Source organism: Prosopis cineraria, unplaced genomic scaffold (assembly GCF_029017545.1).
Source record: "Prosopis cineraria cultivar Desert tree isolate PC_DT_omini unplaced genomic scaffold, ASM2901754v1 PC9, whole genome shotgun sequence".
NCBI classification, from domain to species: Eukaryota; Viridiplantae; Streptophyta; class Magnoliopsida; order Fabales; family Fabaceae; genus Prosopis; species Prosopis cineraria.
The window spans coordinates 32,147,715-32,172,176 of NW_026555340.1; the positions used below are offsets into that span (position 1 = coordinate 32,147,715).

General features: G+C 36.6%; 6 protein-coding genes across 11 annotated transcripts; 3 read left to right on the top strand and 3 right to left on the bottom strand.

The window, feature by feature from the left end:
• The first annotated feature begins 491 nt into the window (after positions 1-491).
• On the top strand, positions 492-3,033 carry LOC129320642 (uncharacterized). Its single transcript, XM_054966182.1, has 7 exons — positions 492-765; positions 937-975; positions 1,196-1,249; positions 1,407-1,460; positions 2,322-2,375; positions 2,455-2,526; positions 2,641-3,033. The coding sequence occupies exons 1-7, from the start codon at positions 721-723 to the stop codon at positions 2,761-2,763; spliced, it is 441 nt and encodes a 146-aa protein (XP_054822157.1). The 5' UTR covers positions 492-720; the 3' UTR covers positions 2,764-3,033.
• Positions 3,034-5,719: 2,686 nt separating this feature from the next.
• Positions 5,720-7,439, top strand: LOC129320154 (heavy metal-associated isoprenylated plant protein 35-like). 3 transcript variants are annotated; one of them, XM_054965384.1, is made up of 3 exons: positions 5,720-6,006; positions 6,100-6,175; positions 6,461-7,439. In XM_054965384.1, the coding sequence occupies exons 1-3, from the start codon at positions 5,959-5,961 to the stop codon at positions 7,219-7,221; spliced, it is 885 nt and encodes a 294-aa protein (XP_054821359.1). In that variant the 5' UTR covers positions 5,720-5,958; the 3' UTR covers positions 7,222-7,439. The 3 variants fall into 3 exon arrangements, with proteins under 3 accessions (XP_054821359.1, XP_054821358.1, XP_054821361.1); XM_054965383.1 differs by having other exon boundaries at positions 6,100-7,439; XM_054965386.1 differs by lacking the exon at positions 6,100-6,175 and having other exon boundaries at positions 5,722-6,006.
• Positions 7,440-9,694: 2,255 nt separating this feature from the next.
• On the bottom strand, positions 9,695-13,538 carry LOC129320152 (probable protein phosphatase 2C 40). Of its 3 annotated transcripts, XM_054965382.1 has the most exons (5): positions 13,155-13,268; positions 12,208-12,340; positions 10,704-11,871; positions 10,246-10,510; positions 9,695-10,134 (listed from the first exon to the last, which is right to left on the bottom strand). In XM_054965382.1, coding segments are annotated over exons 2-5 (1,563 nt in total). In that variant the 5' UTR covers positions 12,210-12,340; positions 13,155-13,268; the 3' UTR covers positions 9,695-10,006. The 3 variants fall into 3 exon arrangements, with proteins under 3 accessions (XP_054821357.1, XP_054821355.1, XP_054821356.1); XM_054965380.1 differs by lacking the exon at positions 12,208-12,340 and having other exon boundaries at positions 13,155-13,538; XM_054965381.1 differs by lacking the exons at positions 12,208-12,340; positions 13,155-13,268 and adding an exon at positions 12,752-13,054.
• Positions 13,539-14,482: 944 nt separating this feature from the next.
• LOC129320155 (uncharacterized) lies at positions 14,483-17,700 on the bottom strand. Its single transcript, XM_054965387.1, has 8 exons — positions 17,318-17,700; positions 17,027-17,173; positions 16,841-16,953; positions 16,440-16,532; positions 15,959-16,061; positions 15,803-15,877; positions 15,160-15,255; positions 14,483-14,742 (listed from the first exon to the last, which is right to left on the bottom strand). The coding sequence occupies exons 1-8, from the start codon at positions 17,405-17,407 to the stop codon at positions 14,683-14,685; spliced, it is 777 nt and encodes a 258-aa protein (XP_054821362.1). The 5' UTR covers positions 17,408-17,700; the 3' UTR covers positions 14,483-14,682.
• Positions 17,637-18,908, top strand: LOC129320156 (F-box protein At2g35280-like). The gene has a single exon (XM_054965388.1). It carries the CDS (start codon positions 17,776-17,778, stop codon positions 18,502-18,504), a length of 729 nt encoding a protein of 242 aa, XP_054821363.1. The 5' UTR covers positions 17,637-17,775; the 3' UTR covers positions 18,505-18,908.
• Positions 18,909-19,477: 569 nt separating this feature from the next.
• On the bottom strand, positions 19,478-23,195 carry LOC129320157 (40S ribosomal protein S21-like). Of its 2 annotated transcripts, none has more exons than XM_054965390.1 (4): positions 23,044-23,188; positions 22,249-22,344; positions 22,019-22,151; positions 19,478-19,724 (listed from the first exon to the last, which is right to left on the bottom strand). In XM_054965390.1, exons 2-4 carry the CDS (start codon positions 22,296-22,298, stop codon positions 19,659-19,661), a joined length of 249 nt encoding a protein of 82 aa, XP_054821365.1. In that variant the 5' UTR covers positions 22,299-22,344; positions 23,044-23,188; the 3' UTR covers positions 19,478-19,658. The 2 variants fall into 2 exon arrangements, with proteins under 2 accessions (XP_054821365.1, XP_054821364.1); XM_054965389.1 differs by having other exon boundaries at positions 19,673-21,155; positions 23,044-23,195.
• Positions 23,196-24,462: the final 1,267 nt, after the last annotated feature.

The window sequence follows — 24,462 nt, forward strand, 5'->3', positions numbered from 1 at the left end:
AATAAAGGGATCACTGTTACATGTATATATAATTAGTGAAGCAATGAAACAACATTAAAATTTATATCACTAGAACTTTAACTATATATATTTTTTTAATATATATACCTCAAAGTTATAATATTAATACACTTTTTAATTCCACTAATGAATAGTTTAATTCATTAAAGCATCACAGTTGCAGAAAGGTGGGAAAAAACTGGAAAATTTACACTAAACAACCATAGCTTTACAAATTCCATAACGAAGATGTCAAAAATTTTAATTATTTCAGAGTTCATAAAAAATTTAAATTCTTAAATATTTTCAGATATAGACTAATTTTATTCAACCTTTTTTGCGCAGTTGCACTGATTCATTTACCAAAAAAGAAAAATTTATACTAATAAATGAATGATTTTTTTTTTTTATTTTGCAAAATTACCACCACTACTCCACTCAGTAATGTTAAAATTTCGGAAAAAGAAAAAGGGACAAGTTATCACTTATCACCACTTCATTGTCCCCAATTTCTGATATCCCGCCGAGGAGCATATCTCATCATCCATTTTCAAATTTGAGTTCTTCTGTTCGCAATTTTACTTGCACAGTTACGCTGTCTCCCGAGTTTCAATCCCATCTCCCATTCTGAGTTTACAGGGCTGTAGTACCACGCACTGTTCAAAGCAAACCCTAGAAATCTTGCATTGAACTTTTCGGGACTTTCCAATTCGATCGCTAATGGCTTCCCCTGATTCCACCGCAACTCCTACCCCGTTATCAGCTGTAAACTCCTTTCTCCTGCTTTATCTTCTTCCCCTTTTACCATTTTTGCCAGGGATCAAGAGACTTGCAGCTTCTCGTTGTTCAGGAATCGAAAGTTTGTCTTTATTACGGATTTTTAATTTCTTCTTCTTCTTCTTCTTCTTCTTATTATTATTATTATTTTGTTTTCAGACGATGGAGAACACGGCTCCGATTTCATCCAAAATCGCGGTACGTTTCTCACTTTTGGTTTATCCGTCAAGTAGAGACTTCCATCTACACATTTTGTCAAGGTTTGGTGCTTCGAGATGGTAGAAAACAAAACATATGCAACTTTATTTTTTGTTGGTTCTATTTTAAGGTCATCTAGCTAGATGAGCCAAAATGATAGTTAAAAACCATTTAGCTTGATGCAATCTTGGACTCTTCGAATTGCTGTGCCCAATTACAGGAACTAAACCAGTCAAGAACGGAGCTTCTTAACAGAATTCAGAGCTTGAAACAGGTGAAATTTATCGGATCTTTTCAAAATCCGAAGTATTGTTATGATATTATGTCCAAAAGCTAACGATTTGAACCTGTTATATGCATTTTAATTGTTACCTTTCGTGGATTTGTTGTTTATTTTTTTTATGCCGATTCCTTCTTTTCCTGGTCACTAGGATTTGCATAATTGGAGGTCAAAGCTGGACACGCAAGTGAAGGTCTATCGTGATGTGAGTGATGGCAAATCTCTGCAAAACGCTGCATTATGCTGTATAGTTTTGTTTTAATATGTTGATAATTCACATTACTGCTTCCGTGTTGCATATTTTGCAGCCTATATAGACATATGACATATGGCATGTCTAAATCTGAAGTCTTGTGCTCGGACTCTTTCTTTCCGCCCCTCCGCCCTCCCCCCCCCCCCCCCCAAAAAAAAAAAAAAAAAACAAACAAACATCAATGGTGCTGATTTAGGAAATGATGAATAACATCTATAAATCGACATACGATATGTTCTTTTGCTGAAATTGTATGCACCGTGTTTATTCTGGGAGAATTGATTCAACGGGGCCTTTTCAATGGTGCAACTCTAGCATCTCAAAGAAAAGCTTTATGGGTGTAATATGAATACTAGATAGAATTTAATGAGATCTTGTGTCTGGAACTTTCAGGTTAAATTAATGGTGTTGTTCTACACTTTTTCTTTTCTAATATAATGGTGCCCATAGTTGATGAACAGCTTGCTCAGATAATGAAAGTTGAAGAGAAGCCAGCAAATGGGCATTTGACGCTCATGGTTAACTGCAATTGACAAAAAACCTGTAGTGTAATATTACTATCCTAATATATGAAGTTATGCATGTGATAACTGCGTTATGACTACCCTAGATTTAAAGATTTTCCATGGTCATCATTTACGAGCATCTCATTATGGTTTGGCTATTTCTGTTGTTGTCTATGTTATCAGCTTGCAAAATTTGCTCATCGTGAGAATTAAATCTAATGGAAGTAATAGGTTCAATCTATCTATTGTTTCTTCTATTTTTTTGTGTGGTATTGCAACACTCAACCATTCTCTTTGGGTCATGCAGGAGCTTTCTGAGCTCAAGAAGACACTCAATGTTGAAGTGGAGCAACTCCGAACAGTAAGTGTGATTTCATTCTTCTCATATGCTCTTCTTTAAATGAAATTTGTTTGAATTTTATTTGCAAAATCAAAACTAGGAATTTCAAGACCTGAGGACAACCCTTCAGCAACAACAAGAGGATGTTACCGCTAGTTTAAGAAACTTGGGGGTAACTCTCTGAATTTGGCAATGTGTTGTCTTTGAAATTTTCTCTTGGAATTGTATGGTTTACTTCCAGTATTGAGCTTGCCAAGCTTAGTAAAATGCTTATGCTGTTTTGCAGCTAAATGATGTTTCCGGAGATAGTGAGAAAGCAGAGTCAAAGGAGACAAAGACTGAAGAAATTGAGAAGGAAGATAAGGAGGTGTTGGCCAAGGAAGACACTGTTAAAATAACTGAAAACTAAATGGGCATTATCTGTATTTGCAATTAGTAATGCATACGCTAAGAGGACATGGATGAGCAACTGTGTCTTTGTATTCTTAGTTCTATGTTGTGCTTGTCAAGTTAGAATGAGTCCAGCAGATTTTTTGATGCGATCAATACTAAATTTTGCTGTTCTGCCTTCATTATGTGCAATTCGTATTTACTCGCAGTGCCTGATACCTTGTTTGGTATACTGGTCTGACTCCATTTATTTTCATGTGGAAATATAAAGCCAAACGTGTGTTCTTTACTTTAGTGGCAATTAAGTTTTACTCGCAGTCCTTCCAATTCTTTTCTCCTAACTTCGTCTCAGGCTTCTCTCATGCCAATTTTCTCTGCCTCTAGCTCTGGTACTTAGCTGTTGATGAACAAGGTCATGGCTGCAGAGAGCGAAATTTGGCATCACTGGGTTCAAGTTTCGAGAATGAACTTGATTTTGTAGTTTGTGAGGGCAGGAGATGGGTTGTACTCCTCCGGTTCAATATATAAGTCATTTTTTAAAAGTATAATTTAATCTACTTTATAAGTTATTTATTAATATAATTATTTTGTTTTAAATTAAAATCTTTAGATTACCTTTAGAAAGTAAGGGGGAGAGAGATACAGAAAAAATAATATTATATAATTAATTTATTTTTTATTTTTTACTTAAAGATTATGTTTAAAATTTTATTTATTTTATTTTTTATATTTTTATTATATTAATATTGATGTGTTTGATATAAATAGTTTATAAATAAAATCGGATGAAGTATTGAGTAATTTGAAATGGTAGGAAAGTTTAATCTGGAATTGACGTCGAACCAACCATGAGTTGTACGGATTGGGGTTGTGTCAGGCTGGAGATCAGATGGCATTAATAATAATACGGGAGGTTCAGGTACGTGTATGTACCGGTGGCTTAATGTGAGATCCCTCATCATTTAATGATTTGCATGATAATTAACGTTGCCTATGTCAGTTGGCGAAGTGAACTTCTGGTTGAAGAAACAAGTTGGTGTTGGAAAGCAGCAAGGGCTTGGTTTAGATGTACTTATGATTCAAATGTTAAAATTTCATGGGCCCCGTTTAATAAGATTTTTTTTTTTGAGTAATTTAATGCTCCATAATATAAGATGTTTTATTTTAAAAAGATAGATTCATTAATGAAATTTATTTCAAAATGATCTCTTATTGTTACATTCTTTACATATTTCTCTCTCTCTCTCTCTCTCTCATTAAATGAAGAATTTTTTTTTTGTAAAAAGTAAGATTTCAAATTATATTTCATTAATTTTATTGGTGTTCATGTAATTTTTTTTAAAAAAATATCTTATTAAATAGGACGTAAGGAGTAGTATTCAACAAAGATACATCAGTTAATGTTGATTCGCATGTATACCTCTCCTTGCTCAGTTGTGAAGCCCGAAGCAAAAGTCATGATTGATGGATACTTTAAATCGCTCTACCTACGCCACATGAAATGCAACCCGGGACTCCGATGCGTGCATTCTACATTTATACTCATGCACACAATTCAAATTTAGATTTAACATAAATAAAAGTTTACGTGGTCCGTTTTATTGTTCGATAAACGTGTTAAAAATCCCCCAATGCTTGCTTAACTGATTGGTGGAAGATTAGAAACGCTTTGTGAGAGCGTGTGTTTGGAAAGTGCATTTCTGTGGGAGGGAAGACAAGAACTGTGACGGCATGCACATTTATGTGATACCATGACTTTTTTGTAAAATCAAGAATGAGGGTTGAATTTAGAGGGTTAAATTTAAAAATTCTATTTAGATAAAGATTGAAGCTTGAAGAATTAGAGGTTTTTTTTTTTATGAAGCTAGACTTTTAGGCCCAACCTTATAGGCATTAATGTTATGCTTTGTGATATAGAAGTTTTTATATTTATCAAATTTAATAAGATTAATTTAAATTAAAAATTTTTATTTTTATTTTAAAATTTAATTAAGATTTTATATCTAGATTCGTATTTATTTAATTTTTTAAAAATAAAAAAAGCTTACAAGCTTAGCTTTAAATCTTTTTTAAAAAAATTAAATTTTAAAAATTGATCGTTTTTTGAAGAGCTTACTCAAGGCTTGAGCCCATAAAAGCCTGACTTGTCCATTTTTGCACTTCTAATCATAAGTGATTTTTACCTCTAAAACCAACAATATTTATATTCTTACCCCAAATCTCCGCCAGCTTTTCTTATTCACATAAACTTGGATAAAATAAACAGTTGATGTCAAGACAAGGAAACCAGCCAAACTGCAAGTTTCGGGGGTTAAAATTGATTATTTTCTGGTGCATGGGGGGATAGATTAGCTGGGAATAAGTTTACTGGAGAGTCGAGAGAAGACTAGTACTTTGCCTTGCCTTGCTTGGAGACAAGTAGGTGACATGAAGGGATTAATGAGATGTTCCTTCTTCCTTGTGGGTGCACCACAGCATTGGCGCTTTTCACCTTGTCCTCTCTCCTATTCCTTGGTTCCCTTATTTCCCTCGTCCTTTCCTTTTATTTGAATTTTCCTAGAAAATGATGGGGGCCAAATTTAGGGAGGCGGACTGGTCCTATTCAGTCAGTCAAACCCTAAAAAGATTGTTTTGATTCGTCCACTTTCATGCAAATAAAGGAAATTTTTGCAGGTGCGAGTGGCAAGATAACCTAGTCTCCGTCCAACTTAATATATTTCATAGGAGGACTTCCCATTTTTTATTTTTAATTCAGCAACAAGAATCTTATCTGGAGGAATAACAGCCAGGTTCTTATAGATAACAAATCACTCGCCATCAGAAGAAAACAAGAGCTTGGAACATCCATAATGGACAAAAAATCAGGGGCGGGATAAATGAAAAAGAATAACAAAACAATATAATAATGCTCAAGTGTCCTGGGCAATAAAGGGGAGGAGCATATGTATAGGAGAAATAATAGAGTAGAATAATGGTGAACTTGCAAAAAGATGGAAACGATGTGTTCTTCTGTCATTGTCTCATTATGCTTTGATGGCCATCCTGGCCTGCGCACTTTGCTCCCCTGCGGAGTACATATTACAGAGTACATTCTTGGCATTTTCCCTTCTTTTTTTAAGCCCTTCTTCCTCTGCCTCTCTATAATTTCAAGCTTCCACTTGCTCCGGTCCTCGCCATTCCTGCAACGTCGCTTACTTTCTCTTTCTCCAGTACAATGGATGCAAAATCTGCTGAAGCTGCCTCTCAGACTTTGAAGTATCAGGTAATTGCAACCCAAGAATCACCACCTGTTCTAAATTTAGCTCCTTTGTCTGCTCGAGTCTGAAACTCAGTTGTTCGTCCCTCTGTTTCTCAGACATGGTTCTTGAAAGTTCCAATCCACTGCGAAGGCTGCAGGAAGAAAGTCAAGAAAGTTCTGCAGAGAATTGATGGTACTAACACGCTAAGCTTAAACGGAAAACTCTTCTCCTCTTTTTGTCTGTTCTGGATACGCTTCAACAGGGAATTGACTTGAAAGTTCAACTCTTTCTTCAGTATTATACCTCTGCTTCGCTTCTTCCCTGTTTTTCCCCCATGCATGACTAGATTAGTAGATTTTCAAGCTCCTGACTTCTCCGAGTTAACCAAAATCCTTATTCGTAGTTTTCATTCACATGCAGTTTCTTTTTATTATGGTAACAATAACAGAGATTTCACTGAACCCGTTGCGTTTACAGGTGTTTTCACAACAACAATTGACCAACAGCAACAGAAAGTAATGGTCACCGGAAGTGTTGGCGTTGACCTCCTGATCGGGAAGCTGATCAAGGCGGGTAAACACGCTGAAATTTGGCCCGAAAGTGTGGCCGGAAAGGGAAAATCCTCAGGGAAAGCAAAGAAGAAAAACGAACAGAGAGAACCAGAAAACGTGGAAAACCATTCCACTGATAAATCCGAATTCAACCCCAACTCCGACAAAAGCAAGGGACTTGCAAGTGCAGCCAACTGTGAGAACAACAAAAGCAAAAGCAGCGACTCAAAAATTGGCGCCAACACAACGGTTACTCCTCCGGCCGGTAACCAGACTCCAGCGGACGGCCATAAAGGCGGAAGAAGCGGAGACGCTGCCAAGAAAAGTGGCGGAGGGGGCTCTGGCAAAAAGAAGAAAAAGAAAGCCGGTGGTGGTGTTAACAATGGCCCGAATTCAGTATCTGCACCAGCACATACTGAATCCCAGACTCTCGGGCAAACGAATCTCGGCCCGACACATCAGCAATCATACCCGCACCCTGAAAACTACTATCCTCCCATGGCTTATCTCGCGACTTATAGATCATATCCTATAAGAAGGATGGGTGGCCATTCTTCCTACTATGTTCCATCATCGCCCTACATGCAAGCAGGCCTAGACCATGAAATTTATCAGCTGCAATTAGCACCGACGGTTTCCTTTGAGGTTTTCAGCGATGAAAATGCCAATGGATGCTCCATTATGTGAATTGTGAAGGATTGGGAGGGGAGAGAAAATGGCCAGAGATAGTTTTGGAGTGCTGATTTTGTAACCTAGGGAAATAGAAGTCGTGGGACATTATTAAGGGTTGATTTTACACTTTCTTTAGGTTATTCTGGTTCTGGACCGGTGTACATGATCTAGTCTTCCCTATAACCGGATCTCTATCGACGTGTTTTAATATGGTAACTTTGACGTTCATATGATCTCAAGCGTCCCCGACAAAAACTATTCATTCATATTTCATGGCCTAGTTGTTTATTATATTCCACTCAAACTTAGCTTTGACTGCCCCGTAAAGAGATCTCATATTTCAGTCTCTGCAAGTGATAAAGTGTTCGGACACCATATTCAAATTAAAGAGCTTTTATTTAAAAGGAGAATGCTAGAAAATACTAGCTAATAAATTCAACAGATGAAGGCTGACATTTTACCTTAAAAAGGAAAAAGAATGAAGATTGACATTCGCTTATCCTTGATGATTCAAGAACTAATCTATAGCTGGTGAAAAGGGAAAAGGAAGAATGATACGTGGGACTGAGAGTGTAAGTTAGATGCTGGAAACTGATTCAGAGGCTTCCATTGTGTGAGTCAGAAGAAATTTTACACTTGCAAGCCTAATAACTCCATATGCTACCAAGCGAAAGATCTAATTATTCAAGGCTACAAGATTAGTTGAGCACACTTGAGAAAGAAAGAAATATGTACTGTATGATGCCAGTGGAGAAGGCTATATAATTAGAAATAATTACTGCTAAATAGCATTTATTGTAGGGAGCCAGGACTGCATTAATTTTTCAGCATCCAGTGACCCGTGAATGCTGGCTTGTTTGTTTGCGGGGTTTCGTGGACTTCTACACAACTCATGAATTTATAAATTGGTTCAACAACTGCATATCTGGTACTTTTCACTTTAAAATACTATTGTATACTTTATGGGCATATTATATTTTAACGATAACCAAGCTAGGTCCCTGTATTTAAAACAAGGTTTCAAAGATTGGATAGGTCATTGAAGCGGTTAAAATGCTAGTTTAGAAATTAATTGTTAAAATTATAATTCAATCCTAATCAAACTATTTATGAACAAAGCATTTTAGTGAAACAGTGAAGTTACTGATTTAATAGTTTATCAGTTCAATCAGTTGAGTTAACCCAGTTTTTAATAGTATGATTTAAAACTTTTCTAGCTCACACTTCGCTGCAATCAAAGGAAATTAAGAAAAAGTTTAAATTTTTGTCATGGAACAAATAACCCATCTGATATTAGTGTGGAAATGTTCATTTTCTGAGAAAAATAATCTGTTATTACGAGATTCTATCACAGAAGTAGAGCTTACTGATATGGATGAGAAACCAACATTAGCATTTTCCGTGGATGTAGAATGATGAGAAGGAGATGACTTGGGTGTTGGCATCTCATACCAAACGTACTTATCCTTTGTTTGACGTGCGGCACTGAGGTCAGAAGCAGATGTTGTCCTCCTCAGACCCAATTTGTTGAATCGAATAATCTGTGGACTGTGTGTGGGAGAATACAAGTGTTAGTAATTTGTCATTCTGAAAACAAAATGCGATATTGGCCATAAAGAGGGGGGAAAAACAAATGGTAGTGCTTGATTTAAGCAACTGACCCATGAGTCCATCTTTAGCGTAATTGCACGTATCACACTGTGGTCAGTGAAGGCCACTTTTTGTTAGCCAAATCTCGTTTTAAGGCCAACCATTTGGGCATCGCATTTACACCTCATAAGCCAAAACCTTGATGTATCTTCTTTTTCGTTTAACATATATAACCAATTCAAAGTGACGTGTCCTTACACTTTTGTTTATATTTACCAGTCAATAACATAATTCAATGAACGATTTAAGCTAACTGTTTAAATACTGATCTCCCATGAACCGACAGCTAAAGGTTGTGGAGGCAGTCATGTGAGTAATTTCGGTTGAGGACCAAAACTAGTGCGAACATCAATAGGAAAATAAAGTGCAAAAAGCATTAAAGCAACAATCATGGGTCCATTGTTGTAAAAAGATGGAGCAAGTGGTCTCGCATTTAAAAAAAAATAAAAAACGTACAAGAACTCTCAGTATGGTAGATGATACTTACTTGAGGCTGGGACTTCAAAAAAAAAAAAAAAAAGGAGTCTGCACATGAATAAAATCTCAGATTCATTAGTCTTTAGCTGAATTCTGAACACTAATGGATCCGTACAGTACGTGCTTAATACAATGAAGGATATCTTAGCGGTAACATTTTAGCATATAGTCACACCACACACAATGACCAGAAATACTCAAACGTTATTTGGTTTTCTTCGTCGCACATCATAGTGATCTTAGTTTTGTTTTTACGCACGAAGATTTTTCTGGACTTCCAATTTAAGACTACAATGAAAACTTGGCTCGAGGTACGGACAACTTAGATTCTATTCGTGTTTAGAGTGTTCAATAAACAGGATTAGAAAAAATGTGTCCATATCCTATTTTCTACTCACTTCCATATCTAGACATAAATCTTGATACTTACATATCTCTCAAGCATGCTTTAGGAAACACATACACACTTGTACATTTCTCGAATTTTCGAACAAAATGATGATACCCGCCAAACAAATTTTGCATATAAGTTATAACAAGGCATGATGATTTTGGGTTCTAATACTGGATATATATACACGTTTGAGACCCTGGGAAATACTACTTGAAAGCTCAGGTGCAAGGTTTTTTTTCCCCTCGTAAGGAGAATGGAAGAGTTGATATTCAAGAAAGCTTAGATGCAAGTTGATGCCTTTGAAGTCCGATGATTCATCCCAAGAATGATAACAATCACAGTTACGTCATCATGATACCTCCTCCTCCTCCCAGCCGGAACATTCATCAACTCTTCCATGCTGAAACCTGCACGAGCCTTGCTTAGCTAACTTCTAATTATTCATCAAACAAGACACATTCTATCTAGCTTACCGCTATTGAATGAAAAAAATTTAGGATAAGACTTCACAAAATGACCTGCAGAATTGGCTGCTCTTGCTAAAAGTTGCTCGATAAGAAACTTAGCTGGATCGCCAAATGGATTGCTTAAGATATAAGACTCAACAAGCTCCACGGCCTCATCATTGCTGAAGAAGTCAAATAAGCCATCACTTCCTACTATCACAAATTGATCAGAGTTTGAGATCTTGTGCACGTTCAGTGATGGTTGAGCGGAAATATATGGAGGGCTTCTAAGATCTCGGACTCGAAGGATACCCATCAGTGCATCATTCAGACATTTCTGCAAAGAAGATAACAAGAAAAATCAAATCTACTTTTGGCAGGACAGTGTTTTTTTCCGTTGTCAGACAAATTATGTGTTTAGGAATCAGCGAACCCAGTAAGAATGACTAACACTTCATTCAAGCATTCTAATTAGTAGTTTCATGTGCTAAATGTCCAAAACTTCGAATTTTTGCCAATTAAATATTCACCTTCTTCAAGTAACCTACTCCCAAAGCACGAGTGACTTTCAGTTTTCCTTTCACTTTTCCTGCTACAATGGCTTTAGGATCATCTGGGTGATCAGCCAGAAGTCGAGCTCTTTCAACTTCATTTTCAACCGTATGACTTTCTGTGAGCTGGATAGCTTGGAGTTTGCCACTTGTATTACTTGTTGCTAATACTGCTCTGCTGTCACCTAAATTAAGTGTGTACAAGTCATTCCCGTGAAGAAGCACTAGTAAAACACAAGATCCAACAGAAACTAAATCTGGCCGTTCCTCCATTTCCTGCTCAACCACGTACAAGAAATCATTCTCCACCTGACTAAGAGAGCGTTCAAGGCTATCAAGGACCCCATCTGAAAATGATTCATAAGGCGCTCCTACCTTAGAAGGTAGGCTATTCTTCGCCAAACAGCCAAGATAAGAACTGCTGTTTCCCCCAAGTTTTGATAGAGATTGCTCCTCATGAACAATGAGAATATCATCCAACTTATAGGATCTATTCAAACCCACATCATTATAAGCTTTAATGGAGTCTGGCTCAAAGTCCCAACACAGCATATTAAAGTTAGATACAATGGTGTCATACAGAATACCAGCCAGAAAGTCCGCAGCATCTCTACCATTAAAGCCATCATAAACTGCACAAAAGAGCCAGCCATTTTCTTCAGAACAAACTGCTTGGACTCTATCTTCACCAGCAGCTCCCCCTGCTACTTGGACTTCCATAGCATTAAGGAAACCTTCACTCCTGGAAGGAGCACTCATGGATTTTAATGTACAAGACTCATAATCAAGCATATCGCTTGGAGTGGATGGACTGCAACTTAAGTTTGACAAATTACTGTGGAGAGAAGATGATAATATATCCAACCTTGAAAGACTTGGAGAAGAGGGTACCTTACGGAATGAATTAGGTGAGTCCCAAGTTGGGAGTATTTCCTCCCCCATCACACCATTGCATATGTTTGTGTTGGCTAACGTAGCATTTGCACTCAAGGCTGCACCAGAAAAGCAAGAGAAACTGCTTGTTCTGTGAACTTCGGGTTGGATGTTATTGCCTTTGGCAACCTCAAAAGGGATACCTCTTTTGCTATTACATTGATAGCCAAAACTAATTTGAAGTTCTCCTTCAGGACTAAGCATGCTTGATCTCCTGTTTTAAGAAATCCATTGTCAAACATCATCAATACCACAGGCATATAAATGTGTAGAAGAACTTGATATGATTATGACATGTTATTGAACCATATTAGAAAAATACTTATAATCCATACGAAGACAGCCATTTTATCAGACAGAAAACTTTAATATATTATCTCCAGATTGAAAAATGGCCTGCTCAATATACCTTAGAGATGCCCACAAAGCAAAGTGTCCATTCAATAGAATTTTAAAGCTTGCATCTCATAATTGGTGCGAAACTATCATCTCAATAAAACAAAAATAGAGAAGTGGGAAAAAAACCATGCTCAGCAAAGCTCTTCCATACATCTAAATATTTATTAAGTACACTTTTGGACCAAGAGCCTTGATTCAAGTGACCTCTCCTCTGGACACAAGCGTCAGTGGTCCTAGATGGATCTAGCTCCGGTAACCTCATTACTCCCAAAGCTTTCTACATTCTTTATACAAAAAAAAAAAAAAGGAAAAGAAATGAAAAGAAAAGTAAAGCAATGCATCTCTTAAGTCATATTCTAAAAGCCAACTGTCACAGATTGTACAGGAGTTGGTGTGGATGCCATTGTCGCATTCCTCTCCAACAAAAGACACAGAAATGTTTTCCCATCAGGAACAAAACAATGAGATGTCAATAATGATAATTAAACCAGAATATAGACCTTAGGATTTTACAAAGACCACCCCCCAAAAACAAAAAAGAAAAGAAAAGAAAAGGAAGAAAGAAAAAGAAGGGAAAAAAAGAAAGAAAGTTGATTAAGTCATGATTGGATGGAGCCCAAAGATCTCTCCGTTGCACCAAGAAAATGGATAGACAGACACTGAATTCTATAAACACGGCGCTATGTCAATCAAACCTTAATGGATTGCTTTGCCACACTTTCTCCCTCTCAGAAGTCAGAACCAAAGCTTCAGAGAGAGTGATCCATATCATGAGACCGCACCTATTGCCAATTGAAGTAAGTGGACAATTGACAAAAACTAGAGCATAAGAAACTCAAGATAAAATTACCCGATGCTCGTTGTGTTAACAGTTCACATCGAATGATTCTTTCAACAAACCCAGAGCTTCTTATTAGAATGCCGTTAGCGTATTTTTACGAAAAAAAATCCATACACACTTTTTTCCTTTATGTCAATCCAAAAGACAACAATTTCGTAAAATAAACAAAAAAAAAAAGTGAAAGAATGAACGAGAAGCTCGCGCATAAATGTTACTAAAACAAAACATAAAGAAAAAAAAAAGGAAATCCCACTTACCAGTAGATCCTCAACAAGGCACAAGGAGCCAAGAGAGACGACGAAATCAGAATGCAGCAACATACATGCTGCGACGTGCATATATATAGAAGCAGAATGAAGCAGAGGGAATGAAAGTGTGACTTTGCATTGTAAAAGCAAATCAGAAAGCAGGAGAAGCTCTCAGAGGAAATTTTGATGTGGGAGCGTGAAAAGATGTGTGAGTGGAGAATCTGTATCGAAGTGGTACCCAAAAGCGGAGCTTTACGTGAGGGCATTGGATGGTAGAGAAGGGTCTCCGCTAAATTGAGAGGAATTTTTCCATGGCTCACATTTTGGTCTGTTTGTCGATTCCCTGTTTACCGGTAAAGTCCGGTCTTCTACGAGTTTCACTCCAACACGAACACTTGCACATTTCTTGTACTCTCATAAATCTAATATTGCAGCTTGTGGAAAATGACGTTGTCTTGTGAAATTACCGTGTTATCCTTCTATCGTTGCCCCTACGTTTGCTAAAGTAAAACCTAAAACCCATCCAAATGCTCTTCATCTCGTTAAGACCTATTTTGGATTTAGATGCGTTGTGAGATGACAAATTCTCTATATTTCATTCAGATCATGAGGGAGGGAGGATTGAGTAAGAATATGAACTTCTTTGATGATGATGTTTGTGGCAATTTTACTGGTAAATGTTAACGAGTAAACCATGTTAGGGAATTGGAATAGGATGCTCATGCTGTATTATTGTTCGGTATGTATAGATGCTGCGTATGAATTGAACGGTTCAACGTTTGGTTCCATTAATTATTTAACTTTTGTTCCCTAAAGTGTTTTGGCCAAACCAAAGCCAACCGTTCCAAAACAAAATTTTCCTAAAGCCTCCCCGGATTCCTAGCTTCTTATCACACTTTTTGCTCTGCAATAATATCTAAGGAATTGCTTCCTTGAACTTCAAAAAGAGTGAGTTGTGTTAAGTTTTGCTCACTTTGAAACAAAACCCCAGAAGTTGCTGGGTTGTGGGGCAAACTTGGTCTTGCACACTGATTTAAGAATATTGGAGTGGGTTTTCAATTTTGAGAGAAATTAGTCAAGGTGATTACCCTTATTCGGCCCCATGTCATATAAACAAAATAAAAATAGATGGCAACCAGGAAAACAAAGTAGTCTAAATTACGCATTCTACGCAAATTAGTGTGGACCACCAAGTTCTCTAGATCTGCATCCTCATATTTGTTGGGAAGTTGAATGCACCAAGACCTGCCACTACCATCCATTTAGTTTGGTGCGAGACCGCTCATTAATCTTTTAGCTGAAAATGGACATTATTCAAATTCATAATGATCACGACGTGTATGAACGAACTCATTTAACAATTGATACAGCCAGATATGTGGACTACAACATTTGTCAGCTAGTCACAAAAGTTAAACTTTAGCAGCACATTACACGTAATTACTAGTATTTTAGTAAAACATCATTCTGCAGTCCATAGCCATCTGCCAGGACGGAAAGTTGGCCTCACTTTATGGCTGATTCTGAGTGCATAGGATTAGGACTCGACATTGTAAAAGACTCTTGTTAATCCCTTCTTTGAGCGAATTTGAGAAACCTGTACAATTTACACCACATCAATCAAACAAAACAAAAGAAAAATACGCCACAAAATATGACCAATCAGAAGTTAAGTCTGTGCGGGACAAAGATCTCTCGTCCACTGCTTAACAAATAAAGCAAAATAACATTCAAAGTTAGAAAAAGAAAAAAAACATGAACAATAAAGGTCACAATAAGTCATGAATGACTGCAACGTGCGTGGAAAGTTTTGCTGTTATGGGGAACAATGTTCACCGTCCCTCTTCTAGATGCATCTGCCGATACAAAGACAATTAAGAGAAATAGCACCACATCCCCTCAACAGAATTAAATCACAGAGATTTAAGGGGGGGGGGATGTTGGAAACATCATCACTGAATCACAAATCACTTATGAATAACTAATTCATCAACGAAGGAGATAGGTTTCGGACCTTAATGCCCACGATATCTGAGAGATTAGAAACATGTGTACCACCACAGGGACAGCCAGGGTTATCTCCAATCCTCACAATGCGAGGTGTGCTTCCCTGCCAGAGTCGGTGCATTAATATCAAAACACAATTATATTAGTACCCGAAAAATTCAGAACAGAATGTGCCAGACGTAACAACCTTTTTTTATATTCGATCTCATGTAACATGTAGTCAAATATATAGTCATTTAATGGAGTTAGATAACGACTGCTGTGTGTCAACTAATGAAAGAACTCACTGCTTATATAATAGAAGCATACAACAAGCAAGGACAGTGCTTAGACGTCTGTTGTTGTCCAGGATCCAAAATTTGTTTGCCATCATCAAAATACATTATTAATATCTATTGCATACGAAGCAGTGCAAACAACATATTTAGTATAGAAGTATGTTGACTCATTTAAGGAAAAAGGGGGGCCTGTTCATAGGCACAAAAGCAGAAAGCCATCCTGTTAAATAGCTGGCAACTTTTATTTTTAGCTTAAAAAATAATTCACAAATTAATGGTCATAGCAAAACCTGCAACTTGTTTAGTGCAAGAGTAAGACACAATTATTTTCAATATGATTGTAATCATGTGTATATATATTGATAAACTAACCTTGTGAACATAATCAGGAAGGTAACCGCCACAAAGTTTAGCAGCTTCATCATATTGTAATATAGAAACATAAACCTAGGCAGTGAAATCAGCAGTTTGAGAACCAGATGAGTTTCATGTGTGTATTAAAAAGCAATTTATGAAAACAAGACTTACCTTTCCTCCCACGGAAATTAGGCCATTGGCTTCTAGCTCTAAATCTTTTTGCTTGTTCTGCATTTCATTTTGTGGAATTGTTCCTTTATATTCTACCCAAGGCCTGGTGACAATATAGCAGGAAGTGGCAAGTAATTTTTGCATCTTATGAACGAATTCTCAAGAAAGTAATTGTGTGAGGTACAACAGTAAGCAACTAGTTGTGGTTATTCCTCCTAATAATCACTCTAATGATTAGAATTTCCCCATAAAAGCAAAGATCTGACTGATGTATTATTGCTTGTCAGTTTGTATATTGGAATGCTGCAGCCAGCCAAGTGAAAGGCATAAAGCAAAAAGGAATCAGGCTGAATACAACCACTATTCACTTCCGACCCTTTTCAGGTTCCATATTTTATATGTAGATAGCTTTACAATTTACATGGAATACAAATACTAATCATAGACCCGAGAAAGAAGAAGAAACAAGTAAAGTATACACCCATCAGGAAAATGGTAAGCTTTGCCAGGCTGTAAATGACCCAATCCTACTCTGGGCAGACAAATATCAAGTACATGGCCAGCTGAATGCAACCTATATGAACAAATAAATGATTTGAGTATTAGAATGAACCAAGGAATGTTATAAATTGTCTTACAAGCAATTTAATAATCGTACATTCAGAAGATAAGAAGACATATCACATATGATGTATGCCAAATGCGACGACCCCCTCTTAAATTGAGACCATCATTTACTGGGATCGCACAACTTAACACAGATGGATTTCCACAAGCAGACTCGACCTCGATAAAATACCATTGTCATACTTTTTTTTCCCCTTAAATTGAAGTTCGATTATCTGGATGCAAAATGAATTCCAGCATTGCAAAGTTTAATACCTGGAATTCAGATTTCGCCTGCTATCGTCTACTAAAAGCGTGACCTCCCTTCCCGTCTCAAATTTGTTTTCAAATTCCTGGCCCAAATTCTCAAATAATCCATAGTGGAAAACCTACAAGAATGGGCAAACTAGTTAAACAACCTCAGATTATAAACCAAACTAGTAAGTTCACATTCGAACTTACAATTCCATCCTCTGATCGAACGTCTTGAACCACAAACTGGCAGTCTGAACCAGAAACGCGTATGAAGCCAGTGTCGGCTGGCTGGCCACCACCTTGCGGATAAAAGATTGTGCGATCTAATATCAAAGCATTTCTGCCGTCATCTCCCTTTCAACGAAACGAAAAAACAAAAAATCAGGGAAATTAACAATAATAATACCAGAAGTTAATTCTCAATACAGCATCAGGAAAAAAATAAATAAATTTTAATCTTTGATGCGTTTCCAACACAAAACAGAAGCAACATAAAACCTTAAAGTGGGAAAGGAGTGTGGCAGCAGATTGGAGCTTCCACATGTCATCGTAATAGTCGAGCTTGGTAGGACTCAAATCCATGGCCATTCGCCGAATGGGAAACGGACTACGGAATACCGGATCGGTCGGTATTCGGTAATATTATTAGTGCGAGGCGGCTGTCGACAAAGTATATTGCGATCTTCTGACTGAACCATGAACAATTGGTATTGCATAAATATACTTATAAAACGTGGAGCGAACCCCAGTTACTTCCTCTAAAACTTCATTGACTTTGACTTGGTCCAACCGCCAATCCACGAACTTACCGTGTAAAATGGCTATATATAGAGAAGGAAAGAAGCGGAAGAGAAGTTTACAGCCAACTCTTGGGGAAACCCTTTCTATAAAAATTTGAACCTTCTCTCCAGAGCACAAGAAAGTTGTAGAAAAGTAAAACCTGAAATCTTCCATCAATGGCGGACTTAAGAGCAAGGAACGCATGCAATAGAAAACAAACTCGCCGGTCATCCTCTACGATAAAAGTTCTTCCAAAAGAATTGTTAATGGAAGTTTTAGCGAGGGTTGCCTCTGGTTCGGTTTCTGACCTCTACAAGGCTAAAATATGCTGTAGGGAATTCCTACATGCCGCCGACGATGATTATGTATATGAACATGTATCTCTGGAGAAGTTTCCGGTAATTCCATGGTTTATTACAGAGAAAGAGTTTTCATTTTTGAAACGTTGCAAGGAAAGTGGAAATTCAGAGAGTTTATACAGAGAGGGAATGGTGGAATACTTCAGTTCTTTAAATTTAAAGTCAGGTCTTGAGAGTTTAAGGCTGGCTTCCCAAAAGGGCCATAAAGATGCAAAGTACGTATATGGTATGATTCTGATATGCTCCGATGATGAAGAGCAGAGAAAACAGGGACTTCAACTTTTACGTTTCTTGAGAATGTCCAAGTGCATTAGAAGGAGTAGGAACAGGGTAAAAAAGTTTATCTGGAGCATGTGGGTGAGAAATCGTGTGGTTCGGGATCGTAGACCCTTGTGCCATTTTCATAAATTTGATAACAGTCGGAGATTGCACAGTATTTCAAGAGGATGGCCTCCCTTTGAAGAAGACGATGGTATTGATATTTCGTGTGAATATTGTATAGGTGATTACGAACTAGGTTTGTTTTGTGACTTGCTACGTGTATAGTTCACTCAACCCCCGTAAGGAATGGTTGAAATTGTGTGGCTCGAAATAGCCAGCATCCAGCGTTGTTCCTTTTCTCTTTTTTCTTTTTTTTTTAACCCCAACATGTGCACCAAGAAAATCTCACCAGTGTGTATTATTTAAATTTGATTTAAACAATTTATATTTTATACTCTTTTTTTTACATAAAAAACTACTTTTAATTTTAAGTGCAATTAGAAATTATTTTTCATTTCGCATTTTACAAAATTTAAAATCAAATTATATCGAACGTTAAGATAAAATATGAACTGTCTTAGTTTAATCTAAGCAGTTGGAGAGAAGACAAAAGGACCTACGTACGTTATAGGCAACCAAATCTCATCACTTCCCAAATGATAAAACTAGAGATACGCACTCAGTTGTATTTTCTACGGTTGCCAATTGCGAACATTTTTTAGCTTCAAGACTCAGGACTCTCTCATGGACATTGCTACCGCGCCATTCAAGAGAGAGAACAACGATGTCCCCCAAATACAGGATGTAGTTTCAGCGTACAACGCTTTACGGTGAGGATTTTAATCACATGTTCTGATTAGTCAGGAGAGGCCACCAACTGTGGACGAACTAATTTTTGGTTTGAATATTGTGTAATATATGCCTCTTTATTAGAAGGGATCATATTCCGTTACGTTTTTTTCCAACTAAAATTGGCGGGCAGGAAGAATGCAGCGTACGACTTTTTTCAAACGAACTCATGGCATATTTAGCTGTGTAACTGCAAATGAAAACTATCAAAACTATGATTTTTTGTTTTTTTAGGATGATTTTCAACCTAAAACCAGATACGTTGGTACTTAAACAAGTACATTGAGACCCATTATCATGTGATTTCTATTATTAGTTCAATCATTATTCTAGCTGAATGCTATCCAAACCAGAACCATACAGATTGATAAACATATCGCTGCACCAACAGCAGGAGGAAGCCGACCAATTATCAAATCACTTCCAAATGCATCGCTATTAGCCAGACAGAAAGGACATTTAGTTTTAGCTGGTACCGCTGAGGAGAAAAATCAAGTATTGCAACATTCAAAGCTAAACTAACAAAAACTCAACAATAATTCTCAAACATCCCTTACAACAAAACTTAAAAGAAAACTTATCATCCACTTCTACTGTTGCTTGACTTCGACTTTCTTCTTCTGCCATAAACGATCTAATGCACTATCAGCATCTCCCTGGAAAAAAAAACGTTATCACAAGACTCGCCTTAGACATGCACCTTAAATGACATTATCAATATCACAGCATGCCATATAACCACATGTCCCATGGGCAACCCTCCACTACAATGACATCAAAAGCATCAAGGTTCCATTTGATACGCTAGAATTTAAAACATGGATTTAGAAATGGATATGCAATTGAAAAAAAAAATGTTAGTTTGGTATGCCTGAATTTGATTTCCAAATGGAATTGAATTTCACCAAAAGTGGTTGAATTGGATTCCATGAAGAGACCCATGAAAATGAGATGAGTTCCATAGAATTGTACCACTAATCAAATTTTAAGACAGATTTGCCCCTCCACCCCACTCAGATTTTCAACATTCCACCCCACCACCATTTTCAACACTCATCCCGCTCCGAATAGCAACAAGGCCATCAACACCATCCCTACCTAACAGCAACAATGCCATCAACTTTGGTCTTCAACGGCACTCATCTCACACTATTTTCAACTCCCTCCCTCCCTCTCGATTTTTTATCTTGTGGTCGACGCTTGTAGTCATTTGCTTTGATTTTGATCTACAACCCCTTGCTTTGGTCGATGCTTATAGTGATGCTCCGATTCTCTTTTTCTTTTGTTGGTCTTTATGAAATTTGGTTCTTGATGGATGATTGTTTGATTTTTTTTTGGCGTAAAATGTAGATCTGATTTTTGAAGCTTGAAAAATGAAGATGAACCCATGGCCTCAACCTAGAGAGGTTTGACAAGGTTGGGATTTGAAATTTTGGTTTGGTGATGGAAGTGGGTGTTGAAATGGGTTTGCCATTTTTTTTTTTAGTATGGGGTGTATTGGTTTGGAATGATTCCAATGGATTAGGTGATGAAGGTAGGTGGCAATTTCTGGAATGGGTCCGATGGTGGTTTTTAATGTTGAAGGTGAATGTTAATTTGAGTTTGCTTCTTCTTGTTTATTTTTTTTGGCTGGGAATTGGTGTAGCCGACAGTGGAGCGTGATATTACAACTCCGCTGCTCAACCGCCATCACTCATTCTATTCCCTTCACCAACATCAATGACCTCCTCCCTCACTGATTCCACTTCCACTGCTCCCTGTCGTTTTGTCTTCATCCCCCTCTCTTATCAATTTGTAGAGAGAAGTCATGGAGGGTGCTATGGGTTTTGTTCTTCACTGATTCACTTTGTCAGTTCTTCCTTTCGAAACCATTTGGTCGGCGATTGAAACCCCATCGCATCCAAGGAAGTCCTCAGTGATGGCGGCGACATCACCGTCGAAAATCAATTTCCAAAACCTCAACAATGTCATCATCTTCCTCTGTGCCATCCCTTGCTTCAGCAATGGCAGTGACATCGCCATGGGAAATCAGTTTCCAAAACCTCAACAATATCATCATCTTCCTTCGTGCCATCCCTTGTTTCCACCTGTTTGAATCAATCGTTAATGGAGGCTGCATCTGCAATTTCTGATGGATCACAATTTTTGCTTCATTTTTGCATAAATGTATTTGATTGATTTCTACTTGCACCTGGAATCTGCTAGAACTTTGCTTCGATTCGGATGATTTGGGTTGGGGTAAATTTTTTTAGGATGAGGGGCATTTTAGTCTTTTCATATTTTTAATATTAATATTTAATAACAGTAATTTTTGAATTCCATGAACATACCAAACATATTTTAAAATCCCATATCCACTTCCATATCCATATCCATTTCCACTTTTCATTTCCATCAAAAACATTTCCACCGTACCAAATGAGGCACAAGTTCATCGCACTGATACATAGATTAACACAATTTTTTTATTTCTGAATCCATGAAATGGAATTCTCAAGTGCAATCAATGATTTGCTACTTAAATTAGACAGATATCAGGTAATCATAACATACATCTCAACAGCCTAAATTTCCAAACCTTCACATAAATGCAACCAAATCACCAGAAATCCAACATCTGCTCAGTCATCAATCATTAAATTTTATGTTAATTTTATGAAAAAGCAAAAGAATGGGATAGATGGAGTTCAAATATCAAATAACACAAATCCAATTACTGGGAATCTTCAAATATCAAATAACATAAATCAAATATCAAAAGAATGTTATAGGACTATCGGAATCTTCAGTTGCCATAGGAAGATAAATCCACATAACCAAGTTGCCAACGTTCAGACAATTACTGGGGAAAACAATCATACGTTTACTACTAGGGCACAAATCTGTTTATATTCAACCTTTATACAATTCCTGAACATGTTACAAAACTGGTAAGATTAATTATACTGACCTGGGCACGAATGAAACCACATAGAGCAAATGTGGAGAAATGACCATTGTAGATACCATTCTCGTCCAAATGCCCAATGTTAATCTGCACGGAGGCATGGTCCTTTGCCGTTATCAATCTATTTGTTGCAGAGCTGAAGAAAATCACTAATTAGTTCAGATCCCGCATAGATCAAAGAATAAACCACAGCACAAATATCAACAACAAATTAAGAAAATGTAAAGACATACCATTTCCTTGGAATGTAAAGTTCAGTAATCTGTCCCTCCTCATTCTGCATCTTTCTTGTGAGCGTATAAAAGATTTTTTGTTAAGGATCTAGGAACCTGACTCAAAATAGAATACAACGAAAGTACAAATTGTTAAAGATTATGTCTTCTGCAAGTTAAAAACCATTATCAAATGAGTTTGAAGGTTAATGTCCTCATGAAAAATAGGCGCATTTATAAATTTGAAACAACAGTACTTGGTGTTTGAAAATTCCCAGTTAACCGCAGTATCTATAAACACTCAAGCATGGTGAATATTAAAAAAAAAATGAAACTTATCAGTCATGTTCTGCGTAAAATAGGGATTTTCATTTTCATTTTTACAAAACTCGATAACGTTTCGATAGACGCGAAATAAGCACCACCACGAAGCTACAAACAAATAAATAAATCATATGAAATGTTAGAAACACGGAAGAAAACACGAAGAACTTCAGGCATCCACGTCGCATAGGAATCCAGAACGAAAACAGTCTATTACGTCGGTAACGTTCAAACAGATCTAGGCTATATGGTATTACTGTGACATCATCAACGTTTCAAAATTTAGCTGAATATCTCGAAAAACCAGAATTTAAAACTCTAGAATAAAATAAAAAACCGAGAGTATTTGAGGTCCGATAAGTGTCGCGCATCGTTCCCCCCAACAACAGAAAACCCAGAACAAACCAAGGAGGAAAACACAGTGGAACACCGAAAATCGGTGAATAAATCAACAAGTAAGCAACCAAGATTGCAGAGAGTGGGCAAACGTACCAGAGGAGGCGGAGAAACAGGCGTGCAGCCGAGACAGCGAGTTTTGAAGCTGAAGGACTCTTATATGACGAAAACCTAGTTTCTTATTTTGGGCGGGTTGGGACTTCGGTTTTTAATGCGGCGCCCTCAAGTGCCCGAAACGTTGGCGATGAAGGCCTGCCCATAAGGACCCTCGTCTAACCCAACAATGGAGTGCCCATTTGAATTTTAATAAGATATAATAAATTATAAAAATAATTAATTAAATAATAAATTATAATTATAATTAATTATGTTATAACTTTTTAAATATTATTTTTAAAAATTAATTTTAATAAAAATAAAAATATTTGGATAATTTATTTAAAATTAATCTTAACTGTATAAATTATCATAAAAGATATTGCCTTTTAAAATTAAATTATTAATAAATTTGTATATAATATTATTAAAGTTATTACATTTTATTTAAGAAGTGAAATATATTATTTAAATTACATATCTAATTAATTAAAAAATTTAAATTATATTAATATTGAAATTTAAATTTAAATTTATGTAAATAAGTAACTCAATATATTTTAGTTAAAATAAATTTAATAAAAGAGAAAGATTTAATTCTCAAATACCAAATATCAATTTTACAACAACTAATGAAGATAATTGCATACAAATTGATCCCTAATGATATCATAAATATTAGTCATAGTTGATGAAGAAGATGTTATGGATGATGGTAAGGACAAATGTTCATCAATGTCATAGTCTTACTGATCCTCATGGTCTTCCTGATCTTCCCTTTCATGACACATAAAATCAAAATTAAAATTAGAGTATCTTCTAATGAAATTATGTATTACCATTGACACAACAACAATCTGAACTTGTATATCACAGTTGTGGCTAGTTATGTTGCATAAAATTGCAAACTTGTTCTTTCAAACTCTAAATATTCTTTCTATTGTACACTGTAAACTTGAATGAAAATAATTAAAGACTTTATTATTGTTTACAAATCCAATCCAATTTGTCTTCTAAAATCAAGGAGATGATAGCATTCCCATCTATACAGACCAAGATATTCATTTGGTGTTGGATAACTAATATCCACCAAATAATATTTACTTTGTAAAAAAGAGATTATTATCAATGTTTGTAAGTTGAATAGTCTAACATAAATAAATTGAATAAACAAGCATACCTAAAGGCGGATATGGAAAGTTTATTGATTGAGTTGTCAGAGCACGTTCAAAAATGCTAGTATCATGTGTAATGCCCTCCCACACAACTAAGACAAAAGTAAAGCACATGTCCCAGTCACACACAGCTTTACATTTTGCATAAGGATTCCTTTTCTTCCAATATATTTTGATTTTTTACTGGCAGTGACTACATAGAGAACATGTGTGCCATCAATTGCTCCAACTGCATTTTTGAAAA

Excerpts from the sequence above, each read along its gene's own strand:
- LOC129320642 (XM_054966182.1), top strand. The coding sequence starts at position 721 with ATGGCTTCCCCTGATTCCACCGCAACTCCTACCCCGTTATCAGCT. Across the intron at positions 1,461-2,321 it reads AAGTGAAGGTCTATCGTGAT|GAGCTTTCTGAGCTCAAGAA; the intron begins GTGAGTGATGGC and ends TGGGTCATGCAG. Across the intron at positions 2,527-2,640 it reads CTAGTTTAAGAAACTTGGGG|CTAAATGATGTTTCCGGAGA; the intron begins GTAACTCTCTGA and ends GCTGTTTTGCAG.
- LOC129320154 (XM_054965383.1), top strand. The coding sequence starts at position 6,322 with ATGACTAGATTAGTAGATTTTCAAGCTCCTGACTTCTCCGAGTTAACC.
- LOC129320152 (XM_054965380.1), bottom strand. The coding sequence starts at position 13,411 with ATGCCCTCACGTAAAGCTCCGCTTTTGGGTACCACTTCGATACAGATT. Across the intron at positions 11,872-13,154 it reads GCCTTGTTGAGGATCTACTG|GAGATCAAGCATGCTTAGTC; the intron begins GTAAGTGGGATT and ends TTCTTAAAACAG. Across the intron at positions 10,511-10,703 it reads GAGTAGGTTACTTGAAGAAG|AAATGTCTGAATGATGCACT; the intron begins GTGAATATTTAA and ends TCTTCTTTGCAG.
- LOC129320155 (XM_054965387.1), bottom strand. The coding sequence starts at position 17,407 with ATGGCCATGGATTTGAGTCCTACCAAGCTCGACTATTACGATGACATG. Across the intron at positions 17,174-17,317 it reads CACTCCTTTCCCACTTTAAG|GGAGATGACGGCAGAAATGC; the intron begins GTTTTATGTTGC and ends TTTCGTTGAAAG. Across the intron at positions 16,062-16,439 it reads GCTTACCATTTTCCTGATGG|GCCTTGGGTAGAATATAAAG; the intron begins GTGTATACTTTA and ends TATTGTCACCAG.
- LOC129320156 (XM_054965388.1), top strand. The coding sequence starts at position 17,776 with ATGGCGGACTTAAGAGCAAGGAACGCATGCAATAGAAAACAAACTCGC.
- LOC129320157 (XM_054965389.1), bottom strand. The coding sequence starts at position 22,298 with ATGCAGAATGAGGAGGGACAGATTACTGAACTTTACATTCCAAGGAAA. Across the intron at positions 22,152-22,248 it reads CTTTACATTCCAAGGAAATG|CTCTGCAACAAATAGATTGA; the intron begins GTATGTCTTTAC and ends GATTTTCTTCAG. Across the intron at positions 21,156-22,018 it reads GTGGTTTCATTCGTGCCCAG|GTGGAAACAAGGGATGGCAC; the intron begins GTCAGTATAATT and ends TGATTCAAACAG.